A 21,267-nucleotide genomic window follows, 5' to 3' on the forward strand; every position below is an offset into this window, starting at 1 on the left:
TATTATATTTTTCGAACCATACATGCGTGATTGAAGCATTTATTTGCAGGAATTTTCTTCTTTGTTTACACATGGAACTGACTAGCCTCATAGTTGGCAATATTTACGTGAAATAAATGCTACCTGCACGGTTTCTTTGCTTTTAACCAAGAATTGAGACTGTTTTACGTACATATCTATGAAGAATTCGGGGACAAGCATTTATTCACAAGAATTTTCGCCAGAGAAGCTCGTTTTACGCCAGGCGGCCTCTAGCCTCATTCGCTAACATAGTGGCATGGTACGTCGTCAATATACGTAAAATAAATGCAAAATGTACAGTTTCTTTACTTTTAACCAAGAATCGAGACTGTTCTACGTCCATATCTATGAAGAATTCGGGGATTTAAGCATTCATTCACAAGAATTTTCGCCAGAAAGCTCTGTTTACGCTAGCCTCATTTGCTAAGAGTATGTAGTGTATAATGATAATAAATGGATATTCTAGTCTATAATAAGTTGTGAATGTGTATTTATTATTTACATATTATTATGATTGGTTCTGCATGTTTTCCTCAAGTATTAAATTTCTAATGTTAAATTGATTTATTAGCTGTTGAAAACTTGCAGTAAATTAAAAAAAAAAAAAAAAAGTTCTTTTGGTCAAAAACTTATGTGTACTTATATATAAATACGTTAAATAATTGTTATTGATCCTGAAAATTTAGGCGATTATCTCTGCATTTGGAGATTTTTGTGCACCTAGTGTAAAATCTCAGACTTTTATAGCCATTTTAAATTGTGTTATTCTTATATAGAAAATAATCGGGATTTTATAAGGGAATAACTTAGAATTTTTTGATGCTGCTGCTCATGGAGACTCATATATGGCTAAGGTAGGTGCCCCTTTTGGTTTTAGGTCGACAGCAGCTTTGGTTTTGCAAATATTTGAATTTGAAGTTTTTGAAAATAGGCCCCCTACGAATCGGCCCAGTTTCCCGTGTCATGTCAATAGGTTATGAAGTCTATGGTTTGCAGGTAAAGTGTCAAGAGTTCATCAGTTTACAACAGTGTAATGTTCTTACATTTTGTAGTTCCCAGAGTGCTCAAAGCTTTTCACATCAGTACATTTAAGTTTTGAGGCTTTTAGCAAGAGAGGATGAGCAGCTACACTAGTGCAACAAGCTAACAACCATGCTAGCAGACACTGTATTAAGCAGATATGTCAACAAAATAAATGAAAAGTTAATAAACAATTCTGGTGATTCAAATAATTACAATTTTTATTCATCAAATGATTGATTGGTTTTCTGTCATTCCCACAACTGGGGGAAAAAAAAAAAAAAAAAAAAGACCAAAATGTGATCAGTCTGATTAAAGCAATTTAAAAAAGGACCTACATGGGCCTAATTTTAGCAGATAAGCGCTTCTGAATTGGAGCTTAGCTACATATATACAGTGCCTTGCAAAAGTATTCGGCCCCCTTGAATCTTGCAACCTTTCGCCACATTTCAGGCTTCAAACATAAAGATATGAAATTTAATTTTTTTGTCAAGAATCAACAACAAGTGGGACACAATCGTGAAGTGGAACAACATTTATTGGATAATTTAAACTTTTTTAACAAATAAAAAACTGAAAAGTGGGGCGTGCGATATTATTCGGCCCCTTTACTTTCAGTGCAGCAAACTCACTCCAGAAGTTCAGTGAGGATCTCTGAATGATCCAATGTTGTCCTAAATGACCGATGATGATAAATAGAATCCAAATGTGTGTAATCAAGTCTCCGTATAAATGCACCTGCTCTGTGATAGTCTCAGGGTTCTGTTCAAAGTGCAGAGGGCATTATGAAAACCAAGGAACACACCAGGCAGGTCCGAGATACTGTTGTGGAGAAGTTTAAAGCCGGATTTGGATACAAAAAGATTTCCCAAGCTTTAAACATCTCAAGGAGCACTGTGCAAGTCATCATATTGAAATGGAAGGAGCATCAAACCACTGCAAATCTACCAAGACCCGGCCGTCCTTCAAAAGTTTCTTCTCAAACAAGGAGAAAACTGATCAGAGATGCAGCCAAGAGGCCCATGATCACTCTGGATGAATTGCAGAGATCTACAGCTGAGGTGGGAGAGTCTGTCCATAGGACAACAATCAGTCGTACACTGCACAAATCTGGCCTTTATGGAAGAGTGGCAAGAAGAAAGCAATTTCTCAAACATATCCATAAAATGTCTCGTTTAAAGTTTGCCACAAGCCACCTGGGAGACACACCAAACATGTGGAAGAAGGTGCTCTGGTCAGATGAAACCAAAATTGAACTTTTTGGCCACAATGCAAAACGATATGTTTGGCGTAAAAGCAACACAGCTCATCACCCTGAACACACCATCCCCACTGTCAAACATGGTGGTGGCAGCATCATGGTTTGGGCCTGCTTTTCTTCAGCAGGGACAGGGAAGATGGTTAAAATTGACGGGAAGATGGATGCAGCCAAATACAGGAACATTCTGGAAGAAAACCTGTTGGTATCCGCACAAGACCTGAGACTGGGACGGAGATTTATCTTCCAACAGGACAATGATCCAAAACAAAGCCAAATCTACAATGGAATGGTTCAAAAATAAACGTATCCAGGTGTTAGAATCGCCAAGTCAAAGTCCAGACCTGAATCCAATCGAGAATCTGTGGAAAGAGCTGAAGACTGCTGTTCACAAACACTCTCCATCCAACCTCACTGAGCTCGAGCTGTTTTGCAAGGAAGAATGGGCAAGAATGTCAGTCTCTCGATGTGCAAAACTGATAGAAACAACCTCAAGCGACTTGCAGCTGTAATTGGAGCAAAAGGTGGCGCTACAGAGTATTAACGCAAGGGGGCCGAATAATATTGCACGCCCCACTTTTCAGTTTTTTATTTGTTAAAAAAGTTTAAATTATCCAATAAATTTTGTTCCACTTCACGATTGTGTCCCACTTGTTGTTGATTCTTGACAAAAAATTTAAATGTTATATCTTTATGTTTGAAGCCTGAAATGTGGCGAAAGGTTGCAAGGTTCAAGGGGGCCGAATACTTTTGCAAGGCACTGTATATATATTATATATATATATATATATATATATATATATATATATATATATATATAAACTGTTAAGGTCCATTTTTTTGCCATAAAAAGCATGATAAATCAGTAAAAATCTTCCAAAACCGCTCACATGGGGACGAATTTAAAAAATTTTTTTTACATACAACATTTAACTAAATAAAGTGGCAAAGTCTTAAAAACCTTTACCTCTGAACTAAGACACACCCTTTACATTTCAACAAAAGGTCAACTTCGACAATGCTGTGTTCCACATTCAATTCCTTTTTAGCACCCCTACTGTGCTAATACGTCACAGTGGGGGATTGACACAGAGATAGAAAGTCTTACCTTTAACATTGACGTCAACACCGGGGGATGCCAAAATGCTAAGCACAACATCCACTTCGTTTTTCTTACATGCTTGGTGAAGGAGGGTCTGGCCTTCGATCAGGACACACACGAACACACAGCAGACAAACACACGCAAGAGATCATCCAAAATTATGATGTAGCCAGTATTTGCATCTTTATATGTTGAATATATCGCAGAAATCCGGACTATGGAGAAAAGAAAAAAAATAAGAAGATAAAAACACGACCTAGTGAAGCGAAAGCCACAAATGTGGATTCAAATCAAGGAGTTGAGCAAAGTCCCCTTGCTTTTTTAAAACAAATTTCAACAAAGTTATCGATCTCAGGACGAAGGGATAAAGTGAAGTGGCGGTAGAGTGGTCCTCCTTCCCGAGTGTTGGTCCACATGTTGGGATTTGAAAGCCAGCTCTGCCAGACAGCCCCTGCACAAAGACATTCCTCTCGGATACCGGGTTCAAACGCCCCACTGGGCGCCACTGTCGCCACGTGATGTCTCACAAGCTAATTGGCAGTGCATGGACAAAACCCTTAACTCTATCAGCGCCATTGATGATGGCAGACGTCCAAATATGTGGCTCTTTTCATCCTTTTGAGGTGAATTTGAATAAAATTGTCACTAGGGTTCATTCATCCCTCCCAGTTCAAATGGATTGGACATCTTGATGACAGGGTTTAAACAGGTATCAGCAAATCTCATTTAATACTTTCTAATCACACTTTGAACTAAATTAATGCCCATGCCCAACTGCAGATAGTTAAATGGTTACAATTTGTGTGTGTGAAACTAACAGGTTGATGCAAGTTCTGTTCCAGTGAGAACACAAGGCTCAGGGAGGCCATGCATGCATGGAGAAGAGCTAGGGCTGGGAAACTAGCAGCCGATGGGTATTACTTTCAGCCCTAAACTTAGCAACCAGACTGGTTACTGGTACATAAGAGCAATTCCAGGACTTAACTCTTATAGGAAGCAAAACTGAGAAGCATAACACCCATACTCACACACAAACCTATCCAGAAAAGTTTTCTTATAATCATGAAGAAAACCACATCACCCAAGAGGAAAGTTAGGCCCCCCCCCCCCCCCCCCAACTCTGTCTCAACGCTCAGTCTTTGTGCGTTGGCCTTAAGCAGCAGTCAATGGCGCAACACACTCAGTTTATTTCTTTCACGAGTTAAGGATTTGCATTGACCCTTCAAGATTTTTATCATCTACAATCCATCCCTCACTCCGTCTGATACAATATTAAATCAGGCATATTAGTGGGCAGCGGCTACCTCTTTGCATGTATGACAATTTCAGAGGAAAGGCAAAGGGAAAGAATGAGGGACTCTGTGCTTGGCAGTTTAATACAGCAAAGGCTCTAGTAAATGCTTCACGAGCTCTCCCCAGGACGCCACGCCTATATAGGGGCTCCACTCCAGTGCGCACTGGCAAAAAGACAAGGAGATGCTGGATGGGTGGGAGGGCAGTAAGCGGTGAAACAGGTGGAAAGTACATGCTTTTCAAAGCTGGAATGAAGAAAGAATGTAGAAAAAGCTGGATCATTTTCTTCTCAAAGAATTCAGTTACCCCATGAGCCAAATAGTGCTCTGAATTTCACTCAATTGCTAAATTATGAACCGCACAAATTTTGAAGTGTTATCTGGCAATTCTTGTTTGTGACACGGTTTTCCAAAGATGTTTGATTTATAAATTTCAAAACCTAGACCTATCTCCAAACAGACTGGAGATCCTGGCCCAGAACTGCAGACTCCAATGAGTAGGCGGTACTGTGAGTTCTATCCAGAGTTGAGCCATTACTGAGCTTGAAGAAAGGGGGGGAGTGATTAAACATCCATTCCAATACACCCCGTGTGTACACATTCCCGCAAATGCCAGGGCCAATCCACACTCTGTTAAATCACTTTAATGGCTCCAATTTGGACACAACGCTTCCATTATTGGTGTAATTGCATACTCAGCATTTACTAGCACGGAAAGGATAAATCCGCCTGTCCTTTCTATAAATTCACTGTTTCACACTTCAATAGAAAGGTTCGAACTATGTTTTGCACTTTACATCCCTCAGTCGGGAACACGTTAGAGTATTCTTAGCCAAATATTAAAAATAAATTTCAAGAGCGCCATTAAGATTAGTGCAAGCAACAATAACAAAGGTTAGCAAAAAGGCTTCAGTTTTGTGACTGGGTTTCAAATTTGGTGCTCGAAGAATTTACAAGCAATACTCAGAACAAAGAAATCCTTTCTAGTTATATTTATACGTTAAATTGTTTCAAAATTGTCCAAAGGTGTGAATGTTTAGCCACTCAATGAGATACAACTAATTAACCTCAGTGTGTAGGTGATTCTACATCGTATCTAGAGGTGGGAATCTTTGGGCACCTAACGATTCGATTACAATTCAGAGGCTACGATTCGATTATAAATCGATTATTGATGCCCCCCAGCTATTAGCTGTTTCGTACATTAGTTACAAAATTGTACAAAAATCCTCTCAGGCTTAAATAAACGACTATTTCAGTATAAAGATAACAGTTCAAAACAGTAAATAAAATACTCAAGTCTCCATTCTGTATCAACAGCTTTAAACTACAATTCATTTAATGTATTGAATCAACCGTTAAAAGTTAAAATTGATCCAGTTATTGCATAATTACCCTTCTGTCTACTTTCGACATGTCAAACTTTTAAAACCATTTTAACGATAGATTCAAGTCAAGATCTTGCCGATTTAAGGAGTATTTTAGATAAAAAGTTAATTAGGTTCGCATGGAGGGTTCGCTACAACAGCCTTCCAGGGAAGTCTACTGCTTTAAGATGGCGGCTATTTACTAAAGGTGGCAAGTCTGTCATTTTGCATCTAGTTTTCTATACATGTGTTGCTAACGCCGCTGAGTCTGTCATTTCGCATGTAGTCTTTTATACATGTGATATCTACCGTAGCATTATGTGGACTTAGTTTATAGCGGCTGTCGGCAGCAGTCAGGTATTATTGTTTTTTTAATCTAGCGGCATAAATTGAGCCAGAGCCGTAGAACCGGGGTAATGACAAGCATGATGTTTACTCCCTGCCAATTCCTCATTGCGTCCCGAAGACTGCGCTGTGTTTTATTTCCGCTTTGCTTGATATATTTCAATAATCGGAATTTGAATGTTTGTGAATAGTTCTCGAATCTTCCACGGCCGAATCGCAAATAATCGGACATTTCGCACAACTCTAATCGTTTCTCCCAACTTTGGATGTTTTTCATTGGTTAGCTTTAGCAAAAACTTGGATGTCAAGAGTGTTCAAGCACAGCATGAATTAACTCCGCACAAAAAAAAAAAAAAAAAAAAAAAAAAAAAAAAAAAAGGGGGGGGGGGTGGGGGGGGACAGGTCGCAATGAAGTATCAGTCGAATTTTGGGGAGGTCATTTTATTAAGAGACCAAACACAAACATTATAGTTGTAATACAGCGGAGAACAAAGTGCTAAATAGGCTGTTATCTGAATAACTTAATGTTAACAATAAACGAAAAACTCAATCTCACTCCAAATCACTACCAAATCCATTCAAATCATCATCTTCAGTATCGCTTTTGAACAACTGTACCAAGTCGAAGTAGAGGCCAGGCCTCAAGTACAAAGGTACCTCTACACAAGAATTTAATTCGTTCCAGGACCTGGTTTGTAAGTCGATATGGTCGCATGTCGAGCGAGATTTTCCATTTGAAAATTATAATTTGATTAATTAGTTCCACAGCCAAGAATCCCTGTTTAAATTAGGAGTGGGAACCTCAGGGCACCTCACGATATGATACGATTCGCGATACAAGGCTCACGATAACGATTATCTCACGATACAGCGATTATCGATATATCGGTCAGAAATTTGATACATGATATTCTACGATATAACTGTTGAAAGGAAAAAAAAAAACATTTCAAAATAGAAAAAGTACTGTTTAAGTCATTTATTAAACAGTGACACCTTTTCAGTGCAACATTGTGTTAGGTTTTGTGTTGGTTTTCTCCTAGTGTGACTTGTCCCTGTGATTGCCCATTGATTTCACCTGTCGTGTCTCCTAGTGCATCCTCCAACCTGCATCCTCCTGTGCTCACCTGTTCCTCGTTGTGTCGTTACCCCTTGTCTGAGTGTGTGTATATAAGCTCCCAGTTTCTTTTCACTCCTTGTTGCGTAATTGTCTATGTCAATGTCAATTTCAAGTCTTGTCCAAGCCCTCGTGTACCAGTCCCTCCGATTAAGTAAGTTTTGGTTTGAACATTGCCTTTTTGATCACCAGTCCTTTTGGTTGTACTTTGTGCTTTTGGTTAGTTGTTATTAAAACGTTTGAGTTCACCGCCACCTGCCTTGCTGCTTTTTGTTTCCCTGCAATTAGGTCCACACCACCTGCCTTCCTGCGTTTCCCTGACAGAATGACGCAACAAGGAGTGGAAAAAACTGGGAGCTTATATACACACACAGACAAGGGGTAACGACACAACGAGAAACAGGTGAGCACAGGAGGATGCAGTTGGAGGATACACTAGGAGGCACAACAGGTGAAATCAACGGGCAATCACAGGGACAAGTCACACTAGGAGAAAACCAGCACAAAACCTAACACATTGCTGTAAAATATGAATCTACTGCAAATTGTGTACCTGCATATATAGAGGAAACAAACCACAACCACTGATATCTCTTGGAGAGATCATGATGAATGGCACCATTAATTTCTTTAAAGTTTTAAATCAGTCAGCAGTTGAGCTTGGAGTGGGGCAATGATAAAATTGGTGGGTCTTTGGTTTGTATATGACCTTTGTTGCCAAAAGCATTGGTTTGAGCACTTCCACCATCTGCTTCAGCATTAGAGATGTCGGACTCAGTCAAATTCTTCACCTTAAAAACAATAAAACAAAAAATAGTTACCTAATAGCTTTTGAGTTGAAATCCTGATTTGTGTGTATGTGTGTGTGTGTGTTGGAAGAATTGAGTGAATTAAAAAAAAATATGAATTGAATGTACAGAAATTAAAAATGCAATAATTACCTATTTTTAATATGTAGACTACATTAATTATGCACATCACCTTATATATCTTGGAAGCTATTCAAACCATTTTTTTTTTTATAGCTTATTGCATCAAAATCACAGTAATAACAGTTTGTGTAGTAAACTAGATGGAAAGTGGTTCTCAAATAATATCAAATCAGTAAATTCATATAGGCTTGTTCGATATTAATTTTCATCCAGTTTAGGGTCCTGGTTTATTTTATATCACTCAACACCAAATGCCATCAAAATACATGTAAATTAAAAAATCAATTACATTGCAAAACTTTCTTACCTCACGTGATGAAAGCGAAGCAGTGAGGATATCCGTGTCCACTTTGTCACCAGCTGCCAGTGAACCTTATTTTTGTTAGACAATTCTTACATACAGCAAAGTCCTTGTTCACCTTACTTCCTTTCTTGATGGTGTAAAATCTAAAGTGTGTCCACATTTGTGATTTGTAGCAATATTTTTGTCACTTTTTCCTCCACCATTCCCACAAAGCTTTATTTTATTCAACCCACTTGGGGCTTCCTCTCTTCTTCTCTAGACAACTTGTGCGCACTTTACCTTCACCGCCACTCTTGAGTGCCCCTAGTGGACCGCCAAGGAATTGCTCAACAAACATTGAGCAGTTTACAGCATCCAATGGCCAATATGTCAAATAAAAGTATCGATACTTGGCGGGAGCATATCGATAACCGATCGGGTTGCAAAATATCGCGATATATCGCTGTATCGAGATATTGTCACACTCTTAGTTTAAATCATTAATAAATACTGCAGGTACAATTACCAATAGCAATGACATAGTAAAACAAATGATTTCTAAATACAAATCATAATAATAATAATAAATGTAAATTGAAAAAAAAGTTTTTGTCACCTTAACTTATTGACACTGGCGAACAGAGGTGGGGGGGGGGTGACGGCGGGTGCATGCAGATACGGTGAGCCATGTTCTGTCTAACAAATGCATTCAATAAGACTCATGTAAAACAAATGAGAAAATAGCAAAAGCGTTTTGTCACCTCAACTTGCTGGCGAACTGAAGTTGGGGGGAGGTGACAGCGGATGTGTAGGTAGGCGGGGTAGTAGTAGGCGCGTAGTCTAGCCAGTTCACTTACACCACGCTAATATTTTTTAGCATTTTCTTCCTAATTTCAGTGGTTTGAGTCAACTTTTCCACCAACTGCAGTAACTTTCTTGGGACCCATCGCACAAGAAAATGTGTGCATCTGTCTTGCGGGAAAACAATGAACTTGCGGCGCTGTCATTATTGTCGTATTTCGAGCATGTGGTCATATGGTGAGACAAATGACGAGTCAAATATTACGTCGGATGTTGAAAGGATTATATGTCGATGCGATTGTATGTCAAGGTACCAGTGTATCATATAAGTCGCACCTGAGTAGGGTCGAAGGGCCAGCCAAATTATGGGGGAAAAAATGCCACTTATAGTCCGAAAAACACTGTAGTTTTCCATTTTAAGGTTGAGATATACCCATTGCAATGCAGTTTTACACAAAGTCCACATAAGAACTAAAATGAGGATTCAGCAATGTTAAAAGAAACAAGTTCTGTAAGCAACGTTTCCCACTGAAGAGATAAATACTGCCAGATATGCACTTGCTTTTATGACCTCAACCGATGGCTTATAACTTAGTAAAGCATTTTACATAAAAAATAAAAACAATATAATATGCTGTGTGAATTTCAACTCAGATGTTTTGTTTGTGGTACAATGGAAAACTATTCTGCGTTCAGCGGTACATTCTGCTGCTGAAATCTCTGCTGAGCATCCAGAAGCAAATATGAAACTCAAACAGAAGTTCCTGGCAAAAAAAAAAAAAATACCCTTGTCTGCTACTTTAAGAATGATACAGAGGTTCCATGGAGGCGATGCAGAAGCTTCGCATAAGCCAAGCAAGTTTATACATGTGGGTTAAAGCAGCTGTGAGAAAATGGAGGCAAAAGGGGGGTAAGGTGGGGTTGGGGATGAGAGGGCGAGAGGGGAGGAAGCTGTGCCGATGGTTCATCAAAAATTAATGCCGACCGCATTGGTATAGACATCACGTAGCAGAAAAACAACACACGCCAAAAGCCTCAGTGCTCCCTAGCTCCCACCCCCTACTGCTCTCCTTCACCCTGTTCCCCTCCAGCATGGGGCCTTTCTGATCAGGTGAAGCGGCGGAGAGATGAGCTCTGACACCTTCGAGAGTTCACACCGAGTGCCACGGCTTTAATTGCAGCAAGTTCCACCGGTGTAGCCGCTGTATATCTGCAGCGCTCCCCTAATTGCTGCATTTAATGTTCCAATAAAGAAGATGTGAGGGGGAAACTGTTCATGTTAATATGCAGTATTGTTTGGTGTGTCAAACACATGCCCGCCCTTAGAATCTTCAGATTTAAACTCAAGTTAGAGTTTTGAAACAGAACAAGACATTCGTGCTTAAATAATCCTCAGAAGGCAGCTAGCTTTTTGAAAATAAACTGATCTTAAAAATTTTTTCCAAGATTATAAGCTGCCGATATAAGCCGATATAAGCATTTTAAAATATTGGATAATATCGACACCGGTTTTGGGCAAATATGTATTTTGCGTTCAAAGTGAATGTAGAAGCCTACTGCCTTTGTACAAGGGCTGGTCGCAGCTTAGAACATCAGTTATGCTTATTGACCATTAGTTGTCTCCAAACTAATATGTATTGTAACGCACCACTGGATGCTTTAATAACGGTGACACTTACATTATAAATACCAACCAATTAGCCATACTAAAAGATTGATTGAAAGTCAGTCTATTTTCATTGACTTGAAATTTCAAAAAGTTATCAATTAGTTGAGTATATACTATTATATGACACGATCATACTTTGTACTATAATACCAATTCACAGCGTTAAAGACCCTCTGAGAGAAATCATCTTAGCGCGGAATCTAAAGGATTTTTCAGTTGCAATGTCACAACAGAAGCATACCACTAATGACTACGAAAAGTATGATAACTACCATAGAACCGTAAATTTTGCATAGTAGTAACGTCGAGATAGAAGTGGTACATTTAGCTAAACCACAGAACTATCAGCAAACAAAGTTTACTTGGTCTCATTTTGCAGACTGGCAATCAGCACATTAATAAATAGTGCAGTGTAAACTGCACATAAACTGCCATTTAAAACAGTAAGAAAAATAAGTACTATATGGTACTACTAAAAAGTGTGCCCGTACCGTTAAAATGTTTTGTTTTGGAACACAGTTCAGGGCTCCAGACTAGGAGACTAGACTAGACTAGACTAGGAGCACAGTAGCCCCTAACAACATTTTAGGGGCACATGCAGAAGTTTTAAAGGCACACACTATAAATTGACATGTAAAGTTTTCCTAATTTTCACTGTTTAACTGATACATTCATAAAAACTACAAACTTATGAATCTATATTTTATTCTCTATCAGCTTTGACATCAACCAGTATACTACTTTGAAATTAGGTAACAAGGGGAATTTGTTCCATTTTTTGTCCAATCAGCAACCGATTTATTGACCGACAAATCACCAGCAAGGACACTGGCCAACCCCGAAATTGACTCCCACAAGTCGCTTTGTCATCAGTGGAGCGTATCATTCTAGCAGTGTGCGACCAGCACATTCAGTGGTACCTCTACATAGGAAGTTAATTTGTTCCAGGTCCTTGTTTTGAAGTCGAAATGGTCGTATGTCGAGCAGGATTTTCCTTGCCTGGTATACCAGACTCACCGCTGTTCCAGCGATCGAGTCTGACGACCGTCCAGCGGATAAAATTCCGACGGCGGAGCAAGCCTCAGCAAACAGACAGCGGAGTGGACCAATCAGCGACGGGCAGACGTGACGTTTTTAAAGCGACAAGTAATTAGCGTGAGTGGAGAATGGAGAAGTTTATTCAACATGGCTAGCACGAGCCATGTTGACTGTTGTCAATTACTTGTTTCGATGTGTTTTTGGTAATTTAAAACTGGTTTTACCGCGGATTGGAACATATTCTCGGCTCTCCCGTTCGCCATCTGTGTTGTTGTACAGACGACATTCGGTGCGCACGAGTGACGTTACACGTTAAGAACACGTCACGCAAATCAACTAATCTGATTGGACGGTTGATTTTGTATCTTGCTCGAGAGGCCGTTAATGGGCTGGGTCTCAGACTATTTCTCACAGTGTTTGAAAAATACAGGGAGAATAGTCTGGCTGTGCCAGGCAAGGATTTTCCCATAAGAAGACCTTATAATTCCATTCGTTCCACAGCCCAAAAGCCTCCACTAAATCCTTAATACTGCTGGTACTATTACAAATGGCAGTTACACATGGCAAAACAAATAAATTACAAAATAAAATTCGGAATATAATAGTAACTAGGCTTGCAAGCAGGACTGAACGGGCCCTCGTAGTTTGGCGCAACTTGGACGTCAAGCAAACTCGGACGGTACGCAGGTCGGGGTGGTGGCAGATCGTCCTTCCACATCTCATGAGAACCTAACATGCTCGAAACTCGCCTCTTTTTTGGGATTAGAAATATATTCAAACACCTAGGAGAAAAAAACCCAGATTGAATAGACTACTACAAAATGAGGCACTACTGAGCTGTGCGGCCACGCCCTTACTCAAAAAATTGAATGAATCTAATGGGGCCAATTCGACCAAGTGTGCCAAATTCCGTAGCCCTATAAGATGCCTAAGTCTCTTAAAAAATATACTTCTTATACTTATAATGATGAACAAAGGGTCGTCGTGGCAACAGACAGAGACATGTGGACATGAGATTTAAAATGTATTACAAAAGTTCTTGAAACTACAATGAGCAACCTGAAAATAACTGGACATGTACAAGTAAAATGAGTGACTTTCTGTTGCCATTAGTTGGCGCTGTAGTGTTGATGCGAATAAGCCATACAGGGTAAGACTGTTACCAAGCACGGGATGTTTGGTGCAGATATGTTGTATGTCTGCCAAGTTATGACTGTTCAAAATTTGTGGCGAGACAAAACAGGACGGTCATTTTCATTTTCCTGTTTGGACCCCTGTACTTCCAACAAACCTCAATATTTTTTATCAGGCACCTTAACACATGTCTTAAGGCTCCCCTGAAACAGATTTGATGTCAATAGATTCTTTTCCCTTCCAGGAGGGGTCTGTCTAACAGGTTTGAGGTCAATAGATTTTTTTCCCTTCCAGGAGGAGCCTGTCTACTAAAAAAAGGGTGTTTCTAGTTCCCAGCAGGGGGCGCCAGGCCTTATTGGGAAATATTTCAATGATGTCCTTTTCAGGCTGAGATACTTCACATACATGCCAAATATGAAAACAATTGAACCTTGCATCTAGGAGTTATTAATCATTTATTGAATTTGTAGTTTTGCCCAAAAAAATGGCCAACTTTGGCACCCCACCTAGGTAAGACTCATGAATTAAAACGCACCATTTTGAAAACTTAATATCTCATGTCTCCTGAACTGTCTCACCAATTTTGAAGACGATCCAACTAACGCCCTCGGCGACAAGGTCTCAAATGTGGACCCTGTAAATCAATAAAAATTTTACATTCGATCAAAAATACCTGATTTCCTGTTGGGTTTGAAATATGGGTGCAAGGGACTTTTTGGAGCTGTTTTGCATAAAGTATCAACTCCTGAAATTTCATTGCTCTTTGTTGAAAAAACCTAAATGGAGAGGCCTTTTTTAAAAATTCAAGGGGGCGCCACTGAGCCATTTTGTTCCGTTTTTTTGTAACGATGCAAAATTATCGAAATTTACACAAAGTATGTGCAAATTTTGGTGAGTTTTCAAGCATGTTCAGGCCTCCAAATTGGCTATTTTCATTTGCCGAGAATTATTATTTTTTTTTTCATAATAATCCTTTGCAGAACAATAGGGTGTTTGCATGCTTATTAAGGCCCTATTAATTCCTGTAATAATGTAACGAATCGGGCTCTAATGTGCCGGATGTTTTTTGCTGTACCTGAACGCACCGCGCGGCTGACGTGACAGGGAAAGGGAAAGCTTACTTTCACTTTCAATGTTTTCTTAACACCATTAACTGCGGTGGACTGTAGGCATTGCACAAGTTGATGGAATAAATGATAGATGTTAGAAACCTGACGAAGCTGGCAATTTTACCACAATAATAATAGTCACCTTAACTTATAAAGGCTGGCCAACGGTGGTCAGAGGAGGCCCGTGGAGATGTATTGTTGAGCCAGTTCACGGATGCGCACACCATGCTCTTATTTTTCTATAATTTGCATTTCAATGGTAAGCTACACATTTTTCCTTGTTTCACCACCTGTACCAACCTTTTTGAAACCTGCGTTGATTTCTCTCAAGAAAATCTGCCGTGCGTTTGTCCGCGGTGCTGTCATGTCTTTAATTTAACTTTCCATGAGCTGGAGGAACCCTGTCAATATTTTCATTTCCCATGTTCCCATTTAGGAGCAGTCTGGAGACCTGCAGTTCTTTTCATATTTCCTTTGTCCCAGAACAGCTTACATGGCAGAGAGAACTAACCAGAAACAAAAGTGTCACGGTCTGGTCCCACTGCCCTAACTTATACAGAAGAGTCGCCTATGCAGCCAACGAGATAAGAACGATGTAAATCACTATGCATTATGCGCTCTTCATTAAACGTAAAGTGATGACACCACCATCAATGCTTTCTTTTCATTGATGACCCGACGCAGTACCTCAGTCCATTAAAAGCCTGGAGCTATAGTGTTTTTGTGTGAATCTGAGAGCGAAGAGAAAGAGCGATCGAGAGCTCTACCTGCTGCATTCACTTTGTTGAGGCCTCCTGGGATGCATTCTCTCCCCAATTCATTCTCCACTGGGCTCACAGTTCTGGACAGGACACAAAGGACACAGTCAAAGGGTTTATGGAAATAGGCATGAATACACTAGGTACTAATTCAATGAAAAATTATCCATGAGTCACATTAACAAGTAAAGATTCAAATTCAATGAGTATATTTAACTATAGAAGGGTGGGGACATTGGGTAACATCCATCAATCCCCATTAGCAAATGAATTCCCCATGGCAATGCATTATATCAAAACTTTCACATCAGTCTTGTATGAAACACCGCACACTTAAACACACACAATTTCGTTTCCAAAGCACTTTTCCTCCTACTTAACGCCTAAAACGCAGACACAGAGAATTTTAGGTGAGCGAGCACATTAAGAGGAATAACTGGTGAAAGAAAGTGAAGCCTCTTCAAAGTGGCGGCGTGCTAATAGCTGTGGGCTGTCACTAGTCCTGCGAGCAGGTACGTGGGATCTGCCTGCATGGAGCCTTGACAGGTGTGAGCGTCTGTATTGCGCTGAAGCGGAATGCTATCAGTATTACAGGGAGGCGGCTTGTTTGCTGGTAATTGGCTTGTTTCAGAAGGCAGGAAGGAGCTCCTGGCAGTGAGGGGAAAACACACGTCCTGTCACGTTGCTTGTTATTAGCGGGGACAAGGATGAGGAGACACTAGCTCAACGTGTCAGCGTGTGGGCTGGTGTGTGTGTGTCTTTTAGAGTCAATGAGTGAGAGGGAGTGTCACCCATGCACACACTTGTCTATGGCAGCTGGTTGATGAGGCTGACAGGACATGGATACCAAGTATACCTTTTTTCTGTCCATTGGATAGCAGCATGCTACTCAGGCCCGAGGCAGACTACTCTGTGGTCAAAATAGGTGCATTTTGACAGCACTCAAAATATACCTTCACACTCCATTTTCAAGGCAACGAATGGCAACCAATGATGGCAATAGACGTTCAATCCATTTTGAATGGGAAACTAACAGTGGGCAATCTGGGATACTTACATGATTGGCTACATTTTAGCCCACAATTAGCTTTGCTTGCTTTCATTTCAGTAAGAAGAACCTCCACATTTTGCCTGTCCTTTACAAGTTTCTCGCCAACTCCAAACTTACTTTCTGCTGATTGCTTTCCATCTATGGCTGCATATTTTACTACTTTCAGCTTGTAATCTGCAGAATACGATTTTCTTTTTGGTGAAATTTTGTTAAGCCCTTCTCAGTTGTTTTTATAAGTTTTGCTAATGTTGAAACACAGGCCTGGCGGTTTAGTGTGAAATATGTGAAACAATACAGTGATTGCATTTGTGTGAACCCGACTCAACTGATTGAGAATCTGCCGATACACAGGCATGCAAACTGGTTAGGGGTGAAAAAGGTGACAAAGTAACATGGACACCCGGGCATGCGTGGAAAAGTACATTTCATAGTGCAACCAGACACATCTCGAATTAAACACCGTACATAATAATTTAACATATACAAGTGTAAATCTCTCATCCTAAAATCAGAACATAGACGCATTAAGTAGCAAAGTATAGAAAACCTAAATTATAAAATATACAGTATGTTCCATTTGCATTAAGCATAGAACAGCTGTACAGCATAAAATATGAATTTACAGGTACAGTATACATTCACTTAACTATAATGAGAGCGCGAGAGACTCAAGGCTCCAGGGTCGTAGAACATTTTGAGACGTTTGCGTACTTGTGAGAAGCAGTGTTGTTTTTGCCAGCTCTTTTAAATTTTCGTCTTAGTCACATTTTAGTCTTATAAAAATGTGTGTCTTCGTGTAGTTTTTATTGACAAAAACTCAAGACCAATTTCATCGAGAGGAGTCTGGCTGCAGCCCGCCTCTCTCAGTACCCTGCGCCGCTCTTCTCAGTACCCATCCCGCAGACAGGAAATGACGCAATACCGCAGCTCTCAATCCCCTCAGACCGGAAATGTCGTCAACCCTTGCGACGAAAACAAGTTACGTTATTTCACCTCTCGCGAAGAAAACACGGTAAGTGGCCGCACTGAAAAAAAGTTTTTAAAAGCGTATGCATGTTTAAAAATGTTAAATAGTTAAACAACACTTGCGGTGAAAATATGAAGTGTTTATTCTGAGTTGAAAAGACCGTACTTATATCTAGTATTCTTAATGTAATTTAAATAATGTCTTCCTTTACTAACTGCATGTGACTTTGCTTGCTCTACTTATATTGTTTAATACGTACTGATGAATTCAGCAGCGAATTGGCTAATGCTGCTAATGCTTTTTACATTTTTTTCCCCTCAATGAACAGTCTTCTTTGTGTAGTTTTCATTATATTGCACTCTTATTTTTCATTATGTACATGCCTGCAATTCGCAGCTCGCTGTTTTTGTTGTTGTATGGTATTGTTGTTTTACCTTCATTTGTTTTGTCTGGTCCTTTGTAGTTTGAATGTTGTCACATGATCCAAATAGGACAAGGTTGTAATTTTTTCTTGATATTGTTACTCTGCTTAGCTATATATTTTTTCATTATTATTATTTTTTTTTTTACTAGCTCCCTGATCACCACCCCATTGGGAAGAAACTAAATCACGACCCCCAAATGGTAGTCTTCCCATGCAGATACAGGGATGTCACAGAGATCCAAATGGAAGTAAGTAGCATAAGTAGTAATGTACTTTAGATTTTGGACTGTGCTGAACACTTTTTTTTGATAGACATCGAACACTGTAAAACCCACTGTGCAGACAGGACCAATGGTGACAATATAAGACCATGCCGAGCTTCGTGGACGGTTCAAACTCATCCTGCCCAGGAACAGCTGGTATGTTTTTATGTCTGAGACAAATGTTGTGCTCAGTGGAAATCTGGATAGGCTTATTATTCCTTATATTAGTTAACAATTGGACATAATTGATTATTTACTCTTTGTTTATTTAACCAATCAACATTCTCATTAGCTTATGCAAATCTTGAACATAAAGAGGCCAGAAATGGTGTTGATTGTCTAAAAAAAGAAAGTTTGATTGACACGTGCTGACTTTTGGAACGTTGGCCTGAACAATGAAATGGAATCAACTGTGAATTTTGAGGATTTAGTTTCTCTAAAGAACATAATGTCACTTGTACAATTAAGTAAAATGTAACTTTTTGTGTTTGTTTTTTGCAGATATGAAATGCATATTTATAACTTGTCTAACAAGTAGCTCATTCAAAGGTATAAAAAAGTATTTTTTGGCGTGTGTAGGGTATTTTAACTATGTAGCCTACAGAATGCTTGTATGGGCTCATGTAGGTGTCTGCGTACGTTTGTATTTATATAACATATGTCCGTGTGTATAGATTATGTATTTTTCAGGGAAGGACCATATTTGTGGCTGACCCCTATGTTGTTGCAACATGGTGAAAGCCTACAGGATGTGACCCACACATGCATTTGCCTGTAAGGCTGATTAGTAACAACTACAACTTGGAGCATTGGTTCATTTTCAAAGAACAGTCAAATCATAACAAATTAAATGATCCAAATTCCAATTATTTGTGGGAAGAAAAACAGATCCAATCATGAGATCAGGGAACTATTGTTATCTCTAATGAAATTCAGTATCCATTCATATTGGCATGGCGTTTCCATGATGATCCAGAATAGCCTTGTTTGGTTTTGAAGGTATGTTCCAGTCGATCCTTTTATGTTGCCCCTTCAATTAAAGCAGAATTGCACTCCAGATGATTCATCCAATCATTTGAAGCAAATTTCAAAAATGCCACTCTAAAATTGCGAATGTTTTGTTTCAAGGGCGTTGGCCCGGTCTCAACATTGGTAGGGACGAATATAATGCAAGTAAGGTTGCTCAAAAGTTGGTGGGGACAACTTTAGCATCCTGAAAAGTTGGTCGTGTTATGTCCCTACCGTCCCTATGCAAACCTACGCCCTTGTTTTGTTTGCATGAATCATTTAAACCTGACTGGTTGGTGTTCTTATGCATGGAAACACGTTTGTAATTGTTTAACTACTGTATTTAATATGAACCTATATTTTCAATTGCAGAAAACGTTGACAGTCAATCAACAGGGGGACATGGAAAGAGAGGATTGGAAGTGAAATAGAGGTATTTGTAAAAGTGTGTATATTCATTGATTCAAAACTTGAAGGAAGTGACTCGGTTAAATTCTTACGTTAGGGTTTTCCGGGACAGCCATAGGGGAAGGACTGTGGCATCTTCATGTTGATGGTAGGTGAGTTTAACTGTCCAATTTTGTCCTCTGTGATATTTGTATTCATTTATCCATTTGTAGTATGCTCTTTGCACTGTTCTGGATGCTCTCTTTGAGTTTAACCATTGTAAAATGAAGTTCACCGAATCATTCAAATTGGGCTACAAAATATCCTTGTCGTTATTCTTTATTTACACTTGTTTTTAATTTTTGTTAGACTGATATGCCAACTCTGAGGAAGTGGTGGTGTATATTGATAGCGGACAATTTCAAACTTGGGTGCATGGTAAGTCTTTGAAACTGTTGATATGGCATTCATAGGAAAGTAGGTGCACAGCACCTTAATTCTTTGTTGGAAAATGTGGAATACTTATTTTTGTATTTTTCAACTTATGTGAGCCACAGGAAAGAGTTTGCCCATTGGACAGATGAGGCAAAAGCATTACTGCAGGGTGAAGTGCCACCAGTCTATCAGTTACAGAAGTGAAATTTGAATATAATTGCTGAGGTCAGCTTTTAAAGACTTTTTAGTGTCCATTACTCTGACGCACTTTTGAACATGCCCCCCTTTATTCACTGATTTATTTTAGGAAGAGGTGCAACCACAGCTCCTTCAAGTTAGTGGTGGCCCACTCCAAAAAGATATGGCGGGAAAAAATGGTAAGATTGTTTATATACCTAGTTTAATGCAATGCCTGAAAAGAAAAATCAAGTATAAAATTAACAAAGCATCATTTTTATTTTACTTATGTAATATTCAAATAGCTATTTTCTTTCTCTTTTCCAATGAACAGTTTTGGTAAAAGGATTGTGCAAGACAGCACAAAAGCCTCGGACAGGGCTAGGGGGGAAAAAAAAAAATCAATGCAGTAGGAGTTCCCAAGCATCCTGCAGATGGAAGAGGATGAGCACAAACTACAATGTCTTGGAGCCATTCAAGTTCTGTTTCAACCATCTGGAAGATGGATTTACCTTTTTTGAGGAGATTGTTGACTAAAGAAAATATCTATTCTCTCAATAATAATAAAAAATAATAAAACTAAAAAAATAAAGTTTACCACATCAGAACTGGTTGTATTGAGTTCATTTTTCTACACTTATGAATTAGTTTTTTTTTTTTTCTTTTATCTCAGATGTTAGTTGTAGGTAGTTTTAATTACCTGTGATGAAGGCGGGAGTGCTTGCCGAAAAATGTCAGGTGATTAAAACAACCTACAACTATTGTCTGGGATAAAAGAAAAAAAAAACAACTAACACATGACAACTTTTGTCATTTCTGTTTGAAATAAAGTTGCCTTTCCTGGAGCAGAAAGTTTAATATAGTTTCTGAATTAGTTAATTAGGATCTTCACCCACATGAATGAATTTAAGTAGCAAAATGAAAGACAAAATTGGTTTGGTTGCAACATTGAGAGAATATTACGTTTTTGATACATTAAATTGTAATGAAGCTATACTAATGTGTCCGTTCATAAAAATGTAAGGATGACAGCAATTTTGTAATAATTCTCAATTGGAGTATATTTTACAATTGACAAACTAAAGTACACACTGTGATAGGTCACAGGCGATCTTTCAGTCACTAATTAAACCTTTATTGCAGTAGTGTGTATTTTAATTTTGATGTACTGTAACCGTGTTTTTCATTTTGGTAAAATCAGCAGGCTTTAACAAACTGACCGCGCTTAAAGAGTTAATCTCCCGATTTCACCAAATCAATTTAAGGAGCATATAAATAAATTATTATTTAAATAATAATGAGTGATGC

General features: G+C 39.0%; 1 protein-coding gene and 1 long non-coding RNA gene across 11 annotated transcripts in view; one reads left to right on the forward strand and one right to left on the reverse strand.

The window, feature by feature from the left end:
- Positions 1-21,267, reverse strand: part of slf1 (SMC5-SMC6 complex localization factor 1) — a 65,180-nt gene that overhangs the window by 28,098 nt on the left and 15,815 nt on the right. For 4 of the 5 annotated variants that reach the window (XM_057831009.1, XM_057831010.1, XM_057831008.1 and 1 more), the window contains exons 15-16: positions 15,257-15,330; positions 3,408-3,500 (exon numbers count right to left, since the gene is read on the reverse strand). In XM_057831009.1, the coding sequence (XP_057686992.1) occupies positions 3,408-3,500; positions 15,257-15,330 (167 nt within the window). The remainder of the gene's footprint in view (positions 1-3,407; positions 3,501-15,256; positions 15,331-21,267) is intronic. The other variant, XM_057831012.1, reaches the window with a different exon arrangement.
- Positions 17,293-20,569, forward strand: LOC130912892 (uncharacterized). Of its 6 annotated transcripts, none has more exons than XR_009062667.1 (7): positions 17,293-17,310; positions 19,333-19,393; positions 19,466-19,516; positions 19,717-19,785; positions 19,899-20,007; positions 20,090-20,159; positions 20,294-20,569. It is a non-coding gene; the product is annotated as an uncharacterized LOC130912892 (long non-coding RNA). The 6 variants fall into 6 exon arrangements; XR_009062666.1 differs by lacking the exon at positions 17,293-17,310 and adding an exon at positions 18,271-18,726; XR_009062664.1 differs by lacking the exon at positions 17,293-17,310 and having other exon boundaries at positions 18,271-19,393; positions 19,466-19,520.

This window comes from Corythoichthys intestinalis, chromosome 3 (assembly GCF_030265065.1).
Source record: "Corythoichthys intestinalis isolate RoL2023-P3 chromosome 3, ASM3026506v1, whole genome shotgun sequence".
NCBI lineage: Eukaryota > Metazoa > Chordata > Actinopteri > Syngnathiformes > Syngnathidae > Corythoichthys > Corythoichthys intestinalis.